Raw genomic sequence first — 16,148 nt, 5'->3', positions numbered from 1 at the left:
TGGTCTATTATACAGGGGTGATAATAATTAACAACATTGTATGATACAAATAGCTAGAAGGTGGATTTTTTTCTAGATTTGCTTTAATGTTTTATTCTTCAATTTCCTGGAAATCAATATATTTTATGATCAAGACACAGAAGGCAATCATCAGTATAAGTAATAAAATTTTTAAATTTTGATTACTGTGTGTTGCTTTGAATATAATTACTATTGTAACATTGATTTCACATTCAAATTAAGTTCTACTCAATGTGAAAAATTACCTTGTTTTCCAGAGAATTCTTCAAAATATCACAACTGTTCTAGTAATCCCTACTAGTTTTCTATTAAATTTCTAGTGGATAAATCTTAATATAATCCCCTAGGAAGCTCACAGCATTTAAAGTGCCTCAAATTATATTAAATTTAAGACAAAAAGTTTTTTAAAAAGACACTGAAATATACAACCCAACCTTCTTCCCAAGAGAGCTCATATAATCAGGAACCACATTAGTAAAGGCCTAGAATAGATATCACTTTTCTATGACCTATCTACCATATCATTTGTTTCTCCTTAACAAAATTTTACAAGGCAGAAGAGCCCTCCAATACCTGGAAAGTCTATCTGCTGTTTCCCGGTGAATCACAGAATCACAGAATTTTTTTTTTTTTGGATGATAAGAACTTTTAAAAATTTTTTAAAACTTCATTTATTTATTCTAGTTTGTTATATATGACAGCAGAATGCATTTCAATTCATAGTACACAAATAGAGCACAATTTTTCATATCTCTGGTTGTACACAGAGTAGAGTCACACCATTCGTGTCTTCATACATGTACTTAGGGTAATGATGTCCATCTCATTCCCAACCCCCCTGCCCCCACCCTTCCCTCTCCTTTGCCCTATCTATAGTTCCTCCATTAATCCCATGCTCTTTCCTGCATCCACATTATGGATCAGCATCCTCATATCAGAGAAAATATTTAGTATTTGGGTTTTTTGGGATTGGCTTACTTCACTTAGCATAATATTCTCCAACTCTATCTATTTGCCTGCAAATGCCATGATTTTATTCTCTCTTAATGGTAAGTAATATTCCATTGTGTACATATATCACTGTTTCTTTATCAGTTCATCTACTGAAGGGCATCTAGATTGTTTCCACAATTTAGAAATTGTGAATTGTGCTGCAATAAACATTGATGTGGCTGTGTCACTATAGTATGCTGCTTTTAAGTCCTTTGGGTATAGACTGAGGAGTGGGATAGCTGGGTCAAATGGTGGTTCCATTCCAAGTTTTCTAAGGAACCTCCATACTGCTTTCCATATTGGTTGCCCCAATTTGCAGTCCCACCAGCAATGTATGAGTGTACCTTTTCCCCCAGATCCTCGCCAACACTTATTGTTTGTATTCTTGATAGCTGCCATACTGACTGGAGTGAGATGAAATGTTAGAGTAATTTTGATTTGCATTTCTCTAATTGCTAGAGATGTTGAACACTTTTTCATGTTTGTTGGTAGAAAATATGCCCAACACTTCTGAGAAGTGTCTGTACAGTTCCTTGGCCCATTTATTCATTGGTTTATTTTTATTTTATTTTTTAGTGTTAAGATTTTTGAGTTCTTTATCTATTCTAGAGATTAGTGCTCTATCTGATGTGCATGTGGTAAAAATTTGCTTCCAAGATGTAGGCTCTGAATTCACCTCACTGATTGCTTCTTTTGCTGAGAAGCTTTTTGGTTTGAATCCATCCCATTTATTGATTCTTGATTTTATTTATTGTGCTATAGGAGTCTTATTAAAGCCATGATTCCTGTGTGGGAGCAGCTGTGAGGGGTCCTCTAAACACTTTCAGAGAAACAGTATTCCCACTATTTCAATCCTAGGTCCTGGAGTGACACAGAATGCAGCTTCACTCTAGCCTGCCATCTTGGATCCAGAGTATTGGTAAAACATAACCATATTTATTTCTGTGGCTTACCATTTTATATTTTCATATATTCTAAAAGATCAAAATTTAAATCTTTTATTTTTTCATGAAGTCAGATAATTCAAACTTTATTCATTCAATTAATTTAAGGAAGAAATATTCAGATTTAACTTTCATTCTTAATGTTAACATGCCAAGAGTTCAAGAACAGAAGGATAAGTGGGTCAGACCCATATGCACAATACTTATGCCCTCCAAATTCAAAGACATGACTCTTTAAGAAGAAATGAGGCCTATGTTGAGTCATCTAATATTGAAACAATGCCAAATTTGATGAGATTTTAGTATTGGAAAAAAAATGTATTATTCTATTACTATTTATATTTTGATCTTTGCTTCAGAAACTAGTAAGAATGTAAAAATATTTTAGAATATTCTATTAAAAAGGTTAACAGATTTTAGAAAGCAAAGTAAAATAGAAAATATGCCCAACTTTAAGATACTAATAAACATTTATTAGTGAAAGTTGAAAGAGTATGCACCAAAAGTAATAATGAATGTTAAATAAAAAATCCTGAAAGAATATATATCATGATTCAATTTTTAAAACTTTTTATAGAAATATATATTATGAATACAATGCTAACCTATTTCTGTACTAACAGCACTGCTTATACAAAGAAATTTAATAGTAAAACATAAATACAGAAGATGCTTAATTTTGGCCCTTTTGGGGAAAAAAAAAATGGAATAGATTTCTTTTTTAACATTGCTCTCGGTACAAAAATAGAATGGAAGGTAGTAACTGCAACATTCTTAGTGTTTATCCTTGTAATTCTTTAAATGTCACCAGTCATAAGAGCAATGAACTCCTCTTGATTTATTTCTCCACCACAATCTTTATCACATTTCTATCATAGTCTGAAGTTTTTTATCACTCAAATTTTCACCCAATTCTCTTACAACATGTTGCAAATTCCTCAAGCTTATTTTACCTGAAGCATTATCATCAAGCAGTTTAAATGCTGTCTGTATTTTCTTCATGTGGATCTCTTTCCAATATACAGTCTTTCACAACTTCATTAAAATCTTCAAAAGTGATTTTCCCTGTGGCTTCTCTGTCATAATCTTTAAGAATCTTCAGTATCAGCTTTTTTTACATCAAATCTCAAGGCTCGGGGCTGGAGATGTGGCTCAAGCGGTAGCGCGCTCACCTGGCATGTGTGCGGCCCGGGTTCGATCCTCAGCACCACATACAAACAAAGATGTTGTGTCTGCTGAAAACTAAAAAATAAATATTAAAATTGTCTCTCTCTCTCTTTAAAAAAAAATCTCAAGGCTCTCATAGCCACTTTTAATTCATGACAATCTATTGCTTCATCTTTGTATTACACAGCTCAAAAACATGTTTAGTTTCTCACTTCTTTTCCTCAGAAAGTTCTCTTCTTTTTGTTCTCTTTGTTTTGTCAACTACAAATTTACTTCACAAAGCTAAACTCATTTTCTCATTTTCTCTTCAGAGATGTTCCTCTTAAGAACAATTTTAAACCCCTACCCAACGCATCCTGACTTCCCCATACCTAGATGAGTGGATATTTGAGTGTTATCATCATAAACAAAGGATGTTTGAGATGATGGATAACCTAAATATCTTGGCTTGATCAATTAACAAAGTATAAGTGTACCAAAGCATCACTCTGTACCCCCTTAAAGATATACAATTATTATTTATAAGTAAAAAGGCTTAAGTTTTTCAGTATTAAAAGTAAGAAAAAAGAAAAATTGAAAGCAAGGGCTTGAACAGATATCTGTACATCCATATTTATGTCGCATTATTCACATAAGCAAAAGGTGGAAGCAACTGAAGTGTGTACTGACAGATGAATGAGTAAACAAAAAGTGGTATCTCCTACAATGGAATATTATTTAGCTTTTAAAAAGATGAAAATTTTGGCACATGTTACAACACAGATGAATCATGAAAATAAATGCCAAGTGAAATAATCCAGACACCAAAGATCAAATAATGCATGCATGATTCTACTTATTTGAGGTACCCAGAATGATTGAATTCACAGAAAACAAAAAGTAGAATGTAGTTGCCAAGAAATTAGGTAGAAAGAATGGGGAGTACTGTTTTTGTGAATACAGAGTTTCAGTTTTGCAAAATGAAGGGTATTTGGGAAGTGTTTATCATGAAGATCTTTTCTAAAAGGAAAGTTTGAATTGTCTTCTGGTTTTTGTAATTTTCTGTATTTTTCTTACTTTTATTATCAATGTATCTTCTTAGTTGTTTGTAACATAAATATTATGAGTAAATATTCTAGAAGACTGCTAAGTTTGAATTTTTATATCTATTGTTTCCTACTTCTATGACTTTGACAACTAATTTAATTGCCTCAGGTCTCAATTCCTTGAACTATGACTCATCAAGCAATCCTGACACCTGAAATTCTCATTACTGGATTTTATGGGTTATTGAGACACAAAATTGGGCATGTACAATAGCAATCTGGCTTAAGGAAAAATGGCCAAAAAGAGAACAAACTCAAGCAGATCAGGATGGCAGATTTAGATGCAGAAGCATGTAGTTCTGCTAGGTTACGGCCTTTCCTCTGTTGCACGTCTATAGTTTCTCTGTTGCTTTTTATGACTAACAATTTTAGAAGGGAGAGACTAGATTTTTAAATGGAGATTCGTCAACAACAAAAAGTTGACAGCTTAATCCTTAAACTCCAATCAAGGGTGTTCCTAAAAGAAAATAATGAAAAATTCTCCAATGGCAAGAACATTTGATTATCCATTTCATCTGGACAGATTTATATTAATTCATGGCTATTTGCTAACAGCTTGGCTGTGTTAAATCCATTACAGCATGAAAAGATTGTGGAATAAGCATCTACTTTGGATAGGTATATTCTACTAATATGTAATTGAATATGTAATTCTACTAATAGTGTTTCTGCCATCACCATTAATTGTGAACTTACAGAATTAATTACTCTCTATCAAGATATTTCACATAGCATTTGTTTTTCCAAGCAATTAACTCATTCACTGTTCCCTTGATCAGCCCTGAACAATTGTAAGGGTGCTCCTTATAAGCCTGAAAACTGCAAAAGGGACTTTTGGGGGTCTAGCCAATGCAAGCAAGCCAAGTTAAAGGAAGAACAGGAATGTCCTCACATCCATGGAAATTGCTTATCTTACCATGAACCTTATTACCTGAAGCAACTAGCCTGATGGAATAGTGAAAATATCCAGTGAAATCTCAACCAAACTATGATTTCAGTGTAAATGCTCTAAATAGATTAGAGTGCATCTTATGATAGGTGCATTGTGGGCATAAGTAACTAATATTTGGTTTTGCTTTTTCCTATAGTCCAAATACATAGGTCCAAGAATCGAAATGTGGAAATGGGGACACATTTTTCCACCCCTAAAATTTTCATTTTTGCTCATTGGAAGACTTAATTGTGGAGGAAGAAATGTTTCCAATAAGAAACATAACAGTGATTCAGTTGATTTCAAAGCTCACACAGTATGACTATTTTAGGATCCTGTGCCACTGAAACTATAGGTAGGAAGGGAGGTCTTTCTACTCTCTGAGAAAACTGATCCTGATTGCTGAAGGGGAATTGGGGTGAGGTTGCACAATAAGGTAGAAATGACTATGTCTGGAATACATGAGATTCTCTGAAGGGCTACTGAATTCTTTCTGTGCAATAATAAAATAAATATAAAACTCCGGAATTAACAGAAGGAGGGTGGCTGAATATTTGAATCCTACAAGAATAAAGTTGGCATTATCCCAACAGGTCAATAAACCTTACCTGGTGAGGTTCTGATTGAGAGAAAAGAAAAACAGAATTGGTAAGTAGAAAAAGGAGGCTTTTACAGTCTCATTATTGGTCACAAAGGCAAAGACTGGGCAACTATGCCTCTTTTCCTTTCTTGTCATAACTTTAGTCTTCCCTCTATTTTTTATATAATAATTGGTGGCAACTGACAGGTGGAATTTATTGGATTTGAAAAATATTCACCATTGGACAGGAATGAGTATATAGGCTATTAGAGAAATAGAGATAAGTTTTAAGAATTTTTCTCCTCCTTACTCAGAGAAAGGGTAAGGGTGTCTTTATTTGTATTAAGGATAAATGCATCTTATTAAGCAAAAGCATAAAATTATCTTTCTTTTTAAATAGAGTCCAAATATATATGTTGTGTCTTATAAGATAACCTAACCTTTTTAGGATGCGTATGCTGAAATCATAGTTTAATTGATTAGTGCACAGATGCCAAGCGGCCAAAGCCAAGGCTGCACTGGTTATTAAATGATTGTCACTCATCTTGAAATGCACAGTTATCTGCTCTGCTTTATGATTCTGCCTTTGCAAAGTAGCTGCCTGTTAAGCTGCCAATAAGGAATACAGCAGGGACACTGGAAGGTTGGAGGAAGAGAAAGAAACACATTTCTTCCTAACTCCTGTGCCTCTTGCAGTTCTTCATTAGATTTCAGTGCTACAATGGGTTCCATTTCATGGTCCCCAATCCCACTTCCAGAACCAGCCTCATGATGCTCCCATGGAGATACCAACACCACCTGAACAGTGTCCCTTCCCTCCAGGGATAAACTTAAATTTCTTGGAACCCCTCCTTGGAGCTCTTGTAGGGCCAACAATAACTAAGCAATCCCTCCTCAGATATCTGGGTCTCAGTTCCAAGGGATCCCTCATCCAGCCTTCTAGTAACCTGACCTTTTCCTTGTGTTCCCTTGTTATAGTTAAAGCATCTTCCCAGGGTTTCATAAACTGACTTCCAGACCACTCACGTATAAATCGAATTAAGCCTTTATTGAAGCACACCGGTGGTGACTGTCCAGAACATAAAGCTGTTCCCCTGATCAGCCCTGAACAATTGCAAGGGCACTCCTTATAAGCTTGAAAACCGCAAAAGGGATGTTTGTGGGTCTAGCCAATGCAAGCAAGCCAGGTTACAGAAGCGGGAGAGTTCAGTCAGGTGGAGGGGCGCTTAGCCAATCATAATTAGCCCAGTCACCTCAGTTACAAAAACAGAGCCTCATTACCCTAGTTACAGAAACAATGCCCCATTAGGTAGTTACGTATTCTTAAAGGTTTCTATAGCAAAAGGAAAAGAACATCTTGCCCTGGTCATGACCCTTCTACTTGGCATGGTTGTTTTACAAAATGGAGTTACTAAACAAAATGGAGTCACTTTGGTTTGACTATCACACCCTCAGCCTATGGATTTTAGCTACTTCCTGAGATTTCTATCTCTGTTGACTAAATGTCCCCCTTTGGCTTTTTCTAACCTCAAATACCTGGTTAACAATTTTTTGTTTTAAAGTCTCAATGAAAATAGAGGGTGAACCAAATAAGGATACCAGTTGTATGACTTTCAGGTTGGTAGGAAGAGAAAATTAACCAAAAAGAATAAAGGATTTATAGACATGCCTCTCACATAGTAATTACCATGTACAGTCTTAGCTATTATTATTCATTCAAGGTCTGAGTCTCCTGTTAGACTATGCTCCATGAGGATAGGGATATAGCTATGGTATCCTGGCATTGCCTGGAACATGGTATGTTTTGAATAAATATTGTTAAAGTGATTGAAAAATAGTTTGCTTGGGAGAGAAAGAAGGAAAACAATGTGGGTATGCAGAAATGTGATTTTTTTCCCCCAATGGGAATTAATCAGTTTTTGCAGACTTCATTATACCAGTTGGTTAGGAGCCAGACTCATCATATCAATGCTCCAACTCCTCTTTTCTACCAGGGTGCTAGAATTACACATTGTGGAGTGTGTGAGAGATGGAGGTGGGGTGGGAGAGGCATGTACTCATGGCGTATCTGTCTATAAATGTTATTATGAAATGTCTGATGGCCAGATCTAAATGGCATCCTTGACTTCACAGCTCTCAGCTTCTTCTGTGCCATGCTTCAGGCACGTGAATATTTGCATTGCTGCTTGTGGTCTCATCTCCTTGGAAGCCTCCTGTAGCTCTTCTCTGTCTAGGGCTTGATGCTCTTCATAAGTTTGCCAGGGAATCTGGTATTGGCACATTGTCTAGAATGTCACAGATTTCTTCTCTTTTGCATCTTCAGCCCCCAGTCAGAAAGAATGGCCCAGTCATTCCCCAATCACTCTAGAAGGCAGGATTTTTTTCTCTTTGTGTCTCTTGTACAAGTTCCTCTCTATGTCTAACCTTCTTGATGTAGGAATAGCATTTATATACAAAATCTAATAACACTCAAACTCTTTTCACTTTGCCACATTCTTCCTGATGAAGCCAGTTTTATATGCTTTAATTTGATGGGATAAGAAAGATGATACAAGGGGAAAAATGGAAAAAAATTAAAATATCCTGCCAAAGAAGGAAGAAGAGAAGCACAGAAAAGAATAAGAGAATGCCTTTTAAAATTTAACTATTCCTAGCACTTGGTAATATAGTGGAAGTACTAGGTTTTGTAGCAACATGAAAGATATATTGATCTTACTCTCAAGTTTTTTTTCATTCATTTATTTTTTAAAATTTCTGGTAGCAGAGCAGAGACTCTAGAGAAAAGGAGAGTTTATTCTTTCACAGGCAGAAGGCAAAGCCATGTGTTTGCAATCCTCCTCTGCAGCGTGGCTTTGTAGGAAGTCATTGTGGAGAGGCTGAGACAACAATAACACCCAATTGTTGGAGCCACAGAAGGACCTGAAGCTTTTAAATGTTTTCATTGCACAGGTCGTAGCTTCGGCAGCACCTGAAGTTCACCAGATAGGTGCTCCACTTTATGTTTTCCACGTTAGCACAGTTCTTTAGGCAGCCCATGAAAGTTAACCAGGGTTTACCATTCTCTGTAAAAGGGATGAGGACCAGATCAGCAAGTTTGACTCTAAGGCTTCTGCAAAAATATTTCTCTCCAGCCCTATACCAGCTGTAGGGATTCTGACCATGGAAATATACAGAGAAGTGTCCCTCAGGTGAGCAAACTCCTGGGGGGGGCGGAACATGCACTCTGTCTCCCACCCTCAGGATACCCTGCAGTTTCTCCTAGGAACTAGTAAAAATAACTAAATACATGTGCAATGTCTAGCTGCTATGGCAATGCCCTGCTTGAAAAGGCTCTGTGCTAGAGTCTGATACGCCTCAACTTTGATCTAAGACACACAGCTCCTGGGAATAATATAACTCTCTTGTTAGATAACCACAATGTTTCACTAAGCCTAAACCTGTCCACATAACAGTAACTTTATACAATGGACTTTCTTGAGAGCTACACAAAACTCCTAACATTGCAATTTAGTATGTAACTGAGGAATAAGCTGCATAATGTTACTGAGTCTATAACTTGCCTAGTAATACAGTGAACAATATGTACTATGCTGCCAATGACCTAAAGTAACCTATTGATATAAATAAAGTTTGGCAGCTTGGCCTCTCTGCCATTCTGCCATCTTTCCTGCCTCTGCATCTAAAAATAAGCTTGTGGAATTCATGGCTGTTTTATTCAAAGGATTAGAAGATGTTGCAAGTTGGGAGCTTCCCCAAAAGAAAAGCAATGATGGAGCAGTTTTTAGAATGTATTGGAGGTGGGGGAGATAGCACAGCAATTCAGGGATTTCCAAAGCTGAAGGTTTCTATTGAAAATCTCAGTAGAAACAAAAGTTACCAAAGCAAAGGTATTGCACAACACAGAAGGTGGGAAACTAAAGAAATCCCGAATCTAGACTTACCCATCAAGGGCCATTTAGCCAACGCCTATTGCTAACACTGTACTCTCTATTTTCATAGGTTATTTCCATTCAGGCATAAAGACAAAAAGCCTCCCTCTTCAATAACAATTAGATATTCTCCAGTGGACATATATTGTGTGTTTCCTTTTGTCTCCATTCAGTCTTCTCAATAATCTTCAGATTTCTATAAGTACTCTTTCATTATCTGCACATGCCACCCCCAGTGACCTCCTCCGTCTGTTTCTCGTTATGATATATGACAAAGGTAAAGTTTTAGTTATTCCAAGCAGGAGACTGCCTCGTTGCCATCATGTCCTATTTCCTCTATCACATCTCTCTTTCCTCAATCCACAACTTACTTTTGAACATCCTCCCAACTGTGCAGGCCTCATCTGTGGTTGCCGTACATATTCCTCTTCCTCTAGAGCAGTTTTCTCCAGGGAACTGGAGGTGACACATCCTACATTGAATAACTTCCATAGCTTCATAAGAGAATAGGAAAACAGAAGTGAGAGATGATGGTGCTGTCATGGAAGGACCCACCTCCCTTTTTAAGTTTGAAGTCTGCTTGGAGCCAGAGGGCTTTGCCAGAGCCCCATAAAGCATGAACCCTTACCTCTATTAAAATAGTTTAAGAAAAGAGAGTAAGTGAAGTTTATGGACTTGGGAGTTTGACTTGAAAAACATGCAGAAACAAAGAAAGAAAAGTAAGGAAAAGAGAAACTCATCAAGACTGAGATGACCAGATTAGGTCCTCTTCATACTCACTGGAATAATCTTCATCAACAATTATTTCATCTGTGTTGGCAAAGAAAAATAAAAGAAATCTGTGATTTTGCCTAAGATTTACCCCTGAGTATAGCCCTAGCCGTCTCTCTCCTCAGGGCCCATTTTGTACTTTTAGCCTGGAGCCATGCTAGGTTCTCTCTGTCCCTCCAAAGCTTAGTCACCTACTCATACCTTGCACCTTGCACCTTGCACCTCGTCTGTCCTTTCAGTTCTCTTCACCACATTAGGGCTTCTCAGATTCTCCTACTCATCCCTATAGGGTACAGGACAGACCAGAAAGGTGAGGATAAATGCACATTTTTTTTTAAACTTCATTCTCTTCTTTCCAATTAACTCTGTGTGGCATTCTTACAGATGCATGCCTCGAATGTGACAATGGGGACAAGCATCTGAATTCATGAAGTTGCTATACTTTATCTTTGGACAGCTAGGTCTGTAAAGTCTACCTTCCCCTCCCCCTGTCTCTTTCATTTAGCCTTGTTGGTGGTTACTAATGTTGTTTTGCCAACTCTAAAATTATCTCCCATCCTAGTTCTGTCCTGTTGAAAGAAGGGATTGGGTATTGAAACTCAAGGTCTTTCGTGGCTTCCTTTCAACCTTCAGTGCCCACCCAGCCCCACTCATCCCCTCTCTTCCTGCCTTCCTCCTTTCATCCATTTCTACTCACCTGGGGTTTTACCAAATGACAATGACCCAGATAGTACTGTTGAAGAAAATAAAAAAGAGAGAAGCATTCTCTGCAGATCTCATTTTCCAAACCCCATCTCACAGTTTCTGTGATAATCCTCTTTTTTTTTTTTGTGGTGCTAGGAATTAAACCCAGGGCCTTGTGCAAGTGAGGCAAGCAATCTGCATCCCTAGCCCTGTGATAATCCTCTCTATTTCTCTGTAATCCATCTATTTCCTTCTATAAATGGAAGGCTATAGTTTTGGTTAAGGTCCCAGAGAATTAACACACTGTAGGTATAGGCATGGCATAGAGTGAAGCTCATCATGCTTGTCACCACAGAGAATCTCTGTCATGGGAGGTCACTCCTGATCCCCACTTCTCACCAGCAGTTGGCCTTAGAGACTCACCCCTAAGCCAGCAGAGCAAGATGAGGAGTCCCAAAAGGGGGTGCTTGTCCATTTTGGAGGGAGAGAGGCCCAGGTTAGGACCTAAAGCTTCTGTGAGGACCTATTTATATACTTGCAAGTTGAGCTTCCCCAGGAAGGATTGGGGGAGGGGACACTGTGGAAGTTCTTGGAGGGCATGTTCTGCTCCTGAGGAAACTAGTAGCTCTGCAGTTTCTCTTCTTGGTAACTTGAGGGAAGAAGGCCTGGCTAAAAAAGTCCTGGATCCTATTTGTTTCAGTCTTACCACTCAGGATTTTTGATGCCAAGTTTTATGTTCTTTTCAGTCTCTGGCATTGTGAAAGGGCACAGGATAAATCAGAGCTGAATGTGTGGGATTCAGAGTGGTTTAAACCAAGTACCCACTAAACCTGAGGAAATACATAAGTATAAATAATTAGAATGTGGCAAGGCAAAAAGGAGGCTGAGCACAGACACTCAAAAATTATATCTAGGGAATGGAGAAGAGAGGAGATGGAAAGGTTAGGCTCACGGGTCATGACAGGGAACTTTCATGAGGGGACTAAACTTTCCCACTGTCAACCAACTCAGAAGGAAGCAGATCCTAGTGTAGAAGATAAGGAGGAGGGAAATGCTTCCTTTTCTTGGTGTTTCATGGTGGTCAGGACTTAGATTTTAGTCAGGTGAGAGGTTTATCAACCTTTTCCTGGAGGGAGATTAGCATGTCCCTCTCACATTATGTCAGGCCAGGTTACTAAGCAGAGGGCTTGCTGAACCTCCTCTGGAGGGGATTGAAACTGCATATTTAAAGAAATGTAACTATATCTCATTCTAAGTTCTCTGTTAGTTTCCTTCAATTACCACAGTAAATTGTAATGAACTTTGTTTAGTTTGTGTGGTTATTGTGGACAACTGAGGGAAGGGTTCATGCCCATACCTAGGGCAATAAAGCAACACAGAGGAGGAAAGCAGGTAGAAATAGGGCATAACATGGTGTTTAGAAAAGTGGAACAGTGATCTATGCCAGATATTGGGTAAAGTGAAAGGCGATGACAAAATGGATGTGCAGAAATTTTTGGATTCATTTTGTTTTGGAAGCTATCATGTGTGAAAGGAGTAAGCTGGCATTTCTAAACAAAGAGGAAGACAGGTACACACTAGTTAACTGCTTACCTAGAGGCTCCTAGTACCTTAGTGAAGCTTTGAAGTGTCACCATTTTTTAAAATATCTTTATTTTATTTATTTACTTTTATGTGGTGCTGAGGATTGAACCCAGGGCCTTAGCACGTGCTAGGCAAGCACTCTATCACTGAGCCATAACCCCAGTCCCACTATTTTTTATATAATACACATACAAAGGCACATGCATCACACACACACACACACACACACACACAGAACCAGCACTGATTTTTGTGTTCTGCATATTCACCAGAAGCCCTTTCCCTTTGCTTCCTCTCAATTGCCCTGAATTATAACATTTAATCTTACATTTTTATATTCTATTCTCCTATCTGTTGAAATCTTCCCTTCTTTCCTCCCAGGAATTCCACATTTAATCCTTTGTCTAATGGCAGTCCTCAAAAAAGGAAGAAAGGTTCTCTTCCTCTACTTTGTCAAAAAAGGAATTCCTCACCTAATCACACATCTGTGATATTATTACACCACTTTTTTGACAGCTGCTGTCATGATCCAACCTGGAATCCTTGCTTATACCTAAGTCCTATTTTATTGACTTGCTTTTCCCCTAAAATCTCCCCCAAATTATGCTTCCTATCTTATTAGCTCTAATCCTTGATTGTTAAAATATTCCTACTCTGTTCCTTTTCAGACTCTAATCCTTTTTTCTTTTTACTTTTAGGTATTTCAAAGTAATTCTAATTCTTGTGTCATAAATTTCAGACCCATGACTAAAAAGAATTCAGGAATCCCCTTTTTCCTATTGTTCCAAACCCTATTTAAGACCATGAGGCCTCCCTCCCTAATAAAGAGTTCTGAAGGTATATTTAGTTCAAGAGAGTGATCTCCGGGTTGTACTTCAACTCTGAGAAAGACTAGTTAGTTAATTGTGACCCTATGTGTTGATCAGAAGATGTTCAAATTATGGGCAAAGATCTTTAGTTTGTATCTCCAGTTTTATGCATGTCAATAAAAAGAATATTTTTGGATGGAAATTTACCTTATTTAAAAAATAGATCTACTCTTTTCAGGTAATATAGGAAAATACATGCTGAATTTCATTGGTCCCTGAGATGTCTTTACATAATAACCTCTGTGAATAGGTGATGAAGCTGGTAATGAGCAGCAGGATTTGAGGAAGGAGGCCTCAGTAAAGATCCCCCATGTGATAAGGAGAGTAAACTAGAGGAAGAACCACAGTTGCTATTCCAATGCAGCATAGATGACTTTATATTCCTGGAGTTTCCCCAGGGCCCATAGGACTTGTACTAATGATCCTGGGGGTGGGGTAAGAACAATTTCTTGGTCAGAAGAACAATTTTTTTCCCTGAGGCCTTCTTCCTCAAATCCTGCTGCTCATTACCAGCTTCATCACCTATCCACAGAGGTTATTATGTACAAACATCTCAAACACCAATGAAACTTAGCATGTATTTTCATGTATTACCTGTGAAGAGTAGATCTATTATTAAAATAAAGTAAATTTCCATCCCCAAAATACCCTTTTTATTGACAGGCATGATAACACTGGAGATACAAACTGAAGATCTTTGCCCATAATCTGAACTCTTCTGATCAACATATAGGGTCATAATTAACTACCTAGTCTTTCTCAGAGTTGAAGTTCAGGCAATGGTCAAATCAGAACATCCTGTCCCTTTCCCCTCAGGCAAGTGAACAGCACAGCTCTGGGTGACTAGAATTAGAAGAAATCAGAGTTCTATCCCTCTTGAGGGACTTGAAGGACAGAGGAAATATCTAGACAGCATGTGTGAATCTGAGAAAGACTATATAAAAACTGTCTCTGGGGAGCTTTGTGTGTATTATTTTCTACCATGAGACTTGCCATCCCCTAGGATTTTCTGGGAATCTAATATGTTTCAATTTCTTAGAGAGTTTTTTTCTATTGTGCCAAGGGTTGAAGAAGATATCACAGACATTGAAGTTACTAGGGAGGTAGATTTAGGATTCAAAAATGAGGAGATAGTCAATAATTGATCCATTATTCCAACAGTAGCATAAATTAAATAAAATTTCCTGTATTTTTAATGCTGCATCAGCAAACCTAGCTACACCTGAGAACTCTTTCTAAAGGTAACCTCAGCTAGGGAGAAATTAGGGATTCCTCCATTATGTACAATAGCAAATTCACCAAAATATGGAGTCCATGCCCCAAGGCCTCTTTGTAACCTTCCAGTCTGCTCAGGTGGCACATAATCGCCTGTATGGCTATTCTTACTTCATAGTTGTTTAATATTTTCCTCCAGACTATAAAATAATCTGTGTTCAGAGAAGTTATCCTGAAAATCTTACCTAAGCAATTTTCCCCTTGTTATTTTCTGTGTGTGTGTGTGTGTGTGTGTGTGTGTGTGTGTGTGGTGGGGATGTTATATTGGTAAAATAATACCTGGACTAGAAAAGGCATGAAACATACATTCATATCTTAAATTATTTAAAGGAAAGAGTATAAGCTCTAAAACAGATCAAAATATTAAATTTTGTCCATGCCACAGAAAACCCCACACCAAGGGCTCCTTACTAATCACATTCTGTTTTTCCTTTTTTAGCATTATCCTTGAATTTATGGAATCTAGCCATAATTTTATTTTATAATTTATTTTATTCTATATTTTGCCTGCTTTAAATATTGATATAAGTGAAATCATGTACAAGTTCTAGGGATTACTCATGTATTTATATAAAGCTTTATTTTTCTACAATATAGTGTTTCATTACATGAATATTATGGCTAAAAATTTTCTAGTGTTCATGGAAAACACAAGCCAGACATTCAAGAAGCCCCAAAATCCGAAGCATGAGAATGACATTTCAGAAGGAATATTTAGACAGCCGAATAATCAATTAGGAAGAAACTACATTATTGTGATGATATTTTCAATATGCCAAGGGAAGATAATCACCAACATTTTCTCTGCATTCAGAGAGAATTTTCTTAAGGGTTAAAGTGAAATAAAGACATTATTAAACATTTTTTTAATTGGTTGTTCAAAACATTACAAAGCTCTTGACATATCATATTTCATACATTTGATTCAAGTGCGTTATGAACTCCCATTTTTACCCCGTATACAGATTGCAGAATCACATAGGTTACACATCCACATTTTTACATATTGCCATACTAGTGACTGTTGTTTGTATTCTGTTATCTTTCCTATCCTCTACTATCCCGCCTCCCCTCCCCTCCCATCTTCTCTCTCTACCCCATCTACTGTAATTCACTTCTCTCCCTTGATTTTTTCCCTTTCCCCTCACATCCTCTTATATGTGATTTTGTATAACAATGAGGGTCTCCTTCCATTTCCATGCAATTTCCCTTCTCACTCCCTTTCCCTCCCACCTTTCGTCCCTGTTTAATGTTAATCTTTTAATCATGCTCTTCCTCCCTGCTCTGTTTTTAGTTGCTCTCCTTATATCAAAGA

At 37.4% G+C, this 16,148-nt stretch overlaps 1 protein-coding gene and 1 pseudogene across 1 annotated transcript; both read right to left on the bottom strand.

Annotated features, from left to right (window-relative positions):
- Positions 1–2,730: 2,730 nt before the first annotated feature.
- Positions 2,731–3,417, bottom strand: LOC107153581 (annotated as a pseudogene).
- A 5,232-nt stretch (positions 3,418–8,649) lies between these two features.
- Pate1 (prostate and testis expressed 1) lies at positions 8,650–11,580 on the bottom strand. The gene is made up of 3 exons (XM_015499092.1): positions 11,529–11,580; positions 10,022–10,144; positions 8,650–8,783 (listed from the first exon to the last, which is right to left on the bottom strand). The coding sequence occupies exons 1-3, from the start codon at positions 11,578–11,580 to the stop codon at positions 8,650–8,652; spliced, it is 309 nt and encodes a 102-aa protein (XP_015354578.1).
- Between the last annotated feature and the right edge of the window lie 4,568 nt (positions 11,581–16,148).

This window comes from Marmota marmota, unplaced genomic scaffold, assembly GCF_001458135.2.
Source record: "Marmota marmota marmota unplaced genomic scaffold, marMar, whole genome shotgun sequence".
NCBI classification, from domain to species: domain Eukaryota; kingdom Metazoa; phylum Chordata; class Mammalia; order Rodentia; family Sciuridae; genus Marmota; species Marmota marmota.
This window is presented reverse-complemented; position numbering and strand designations above follow the sequence as displayed.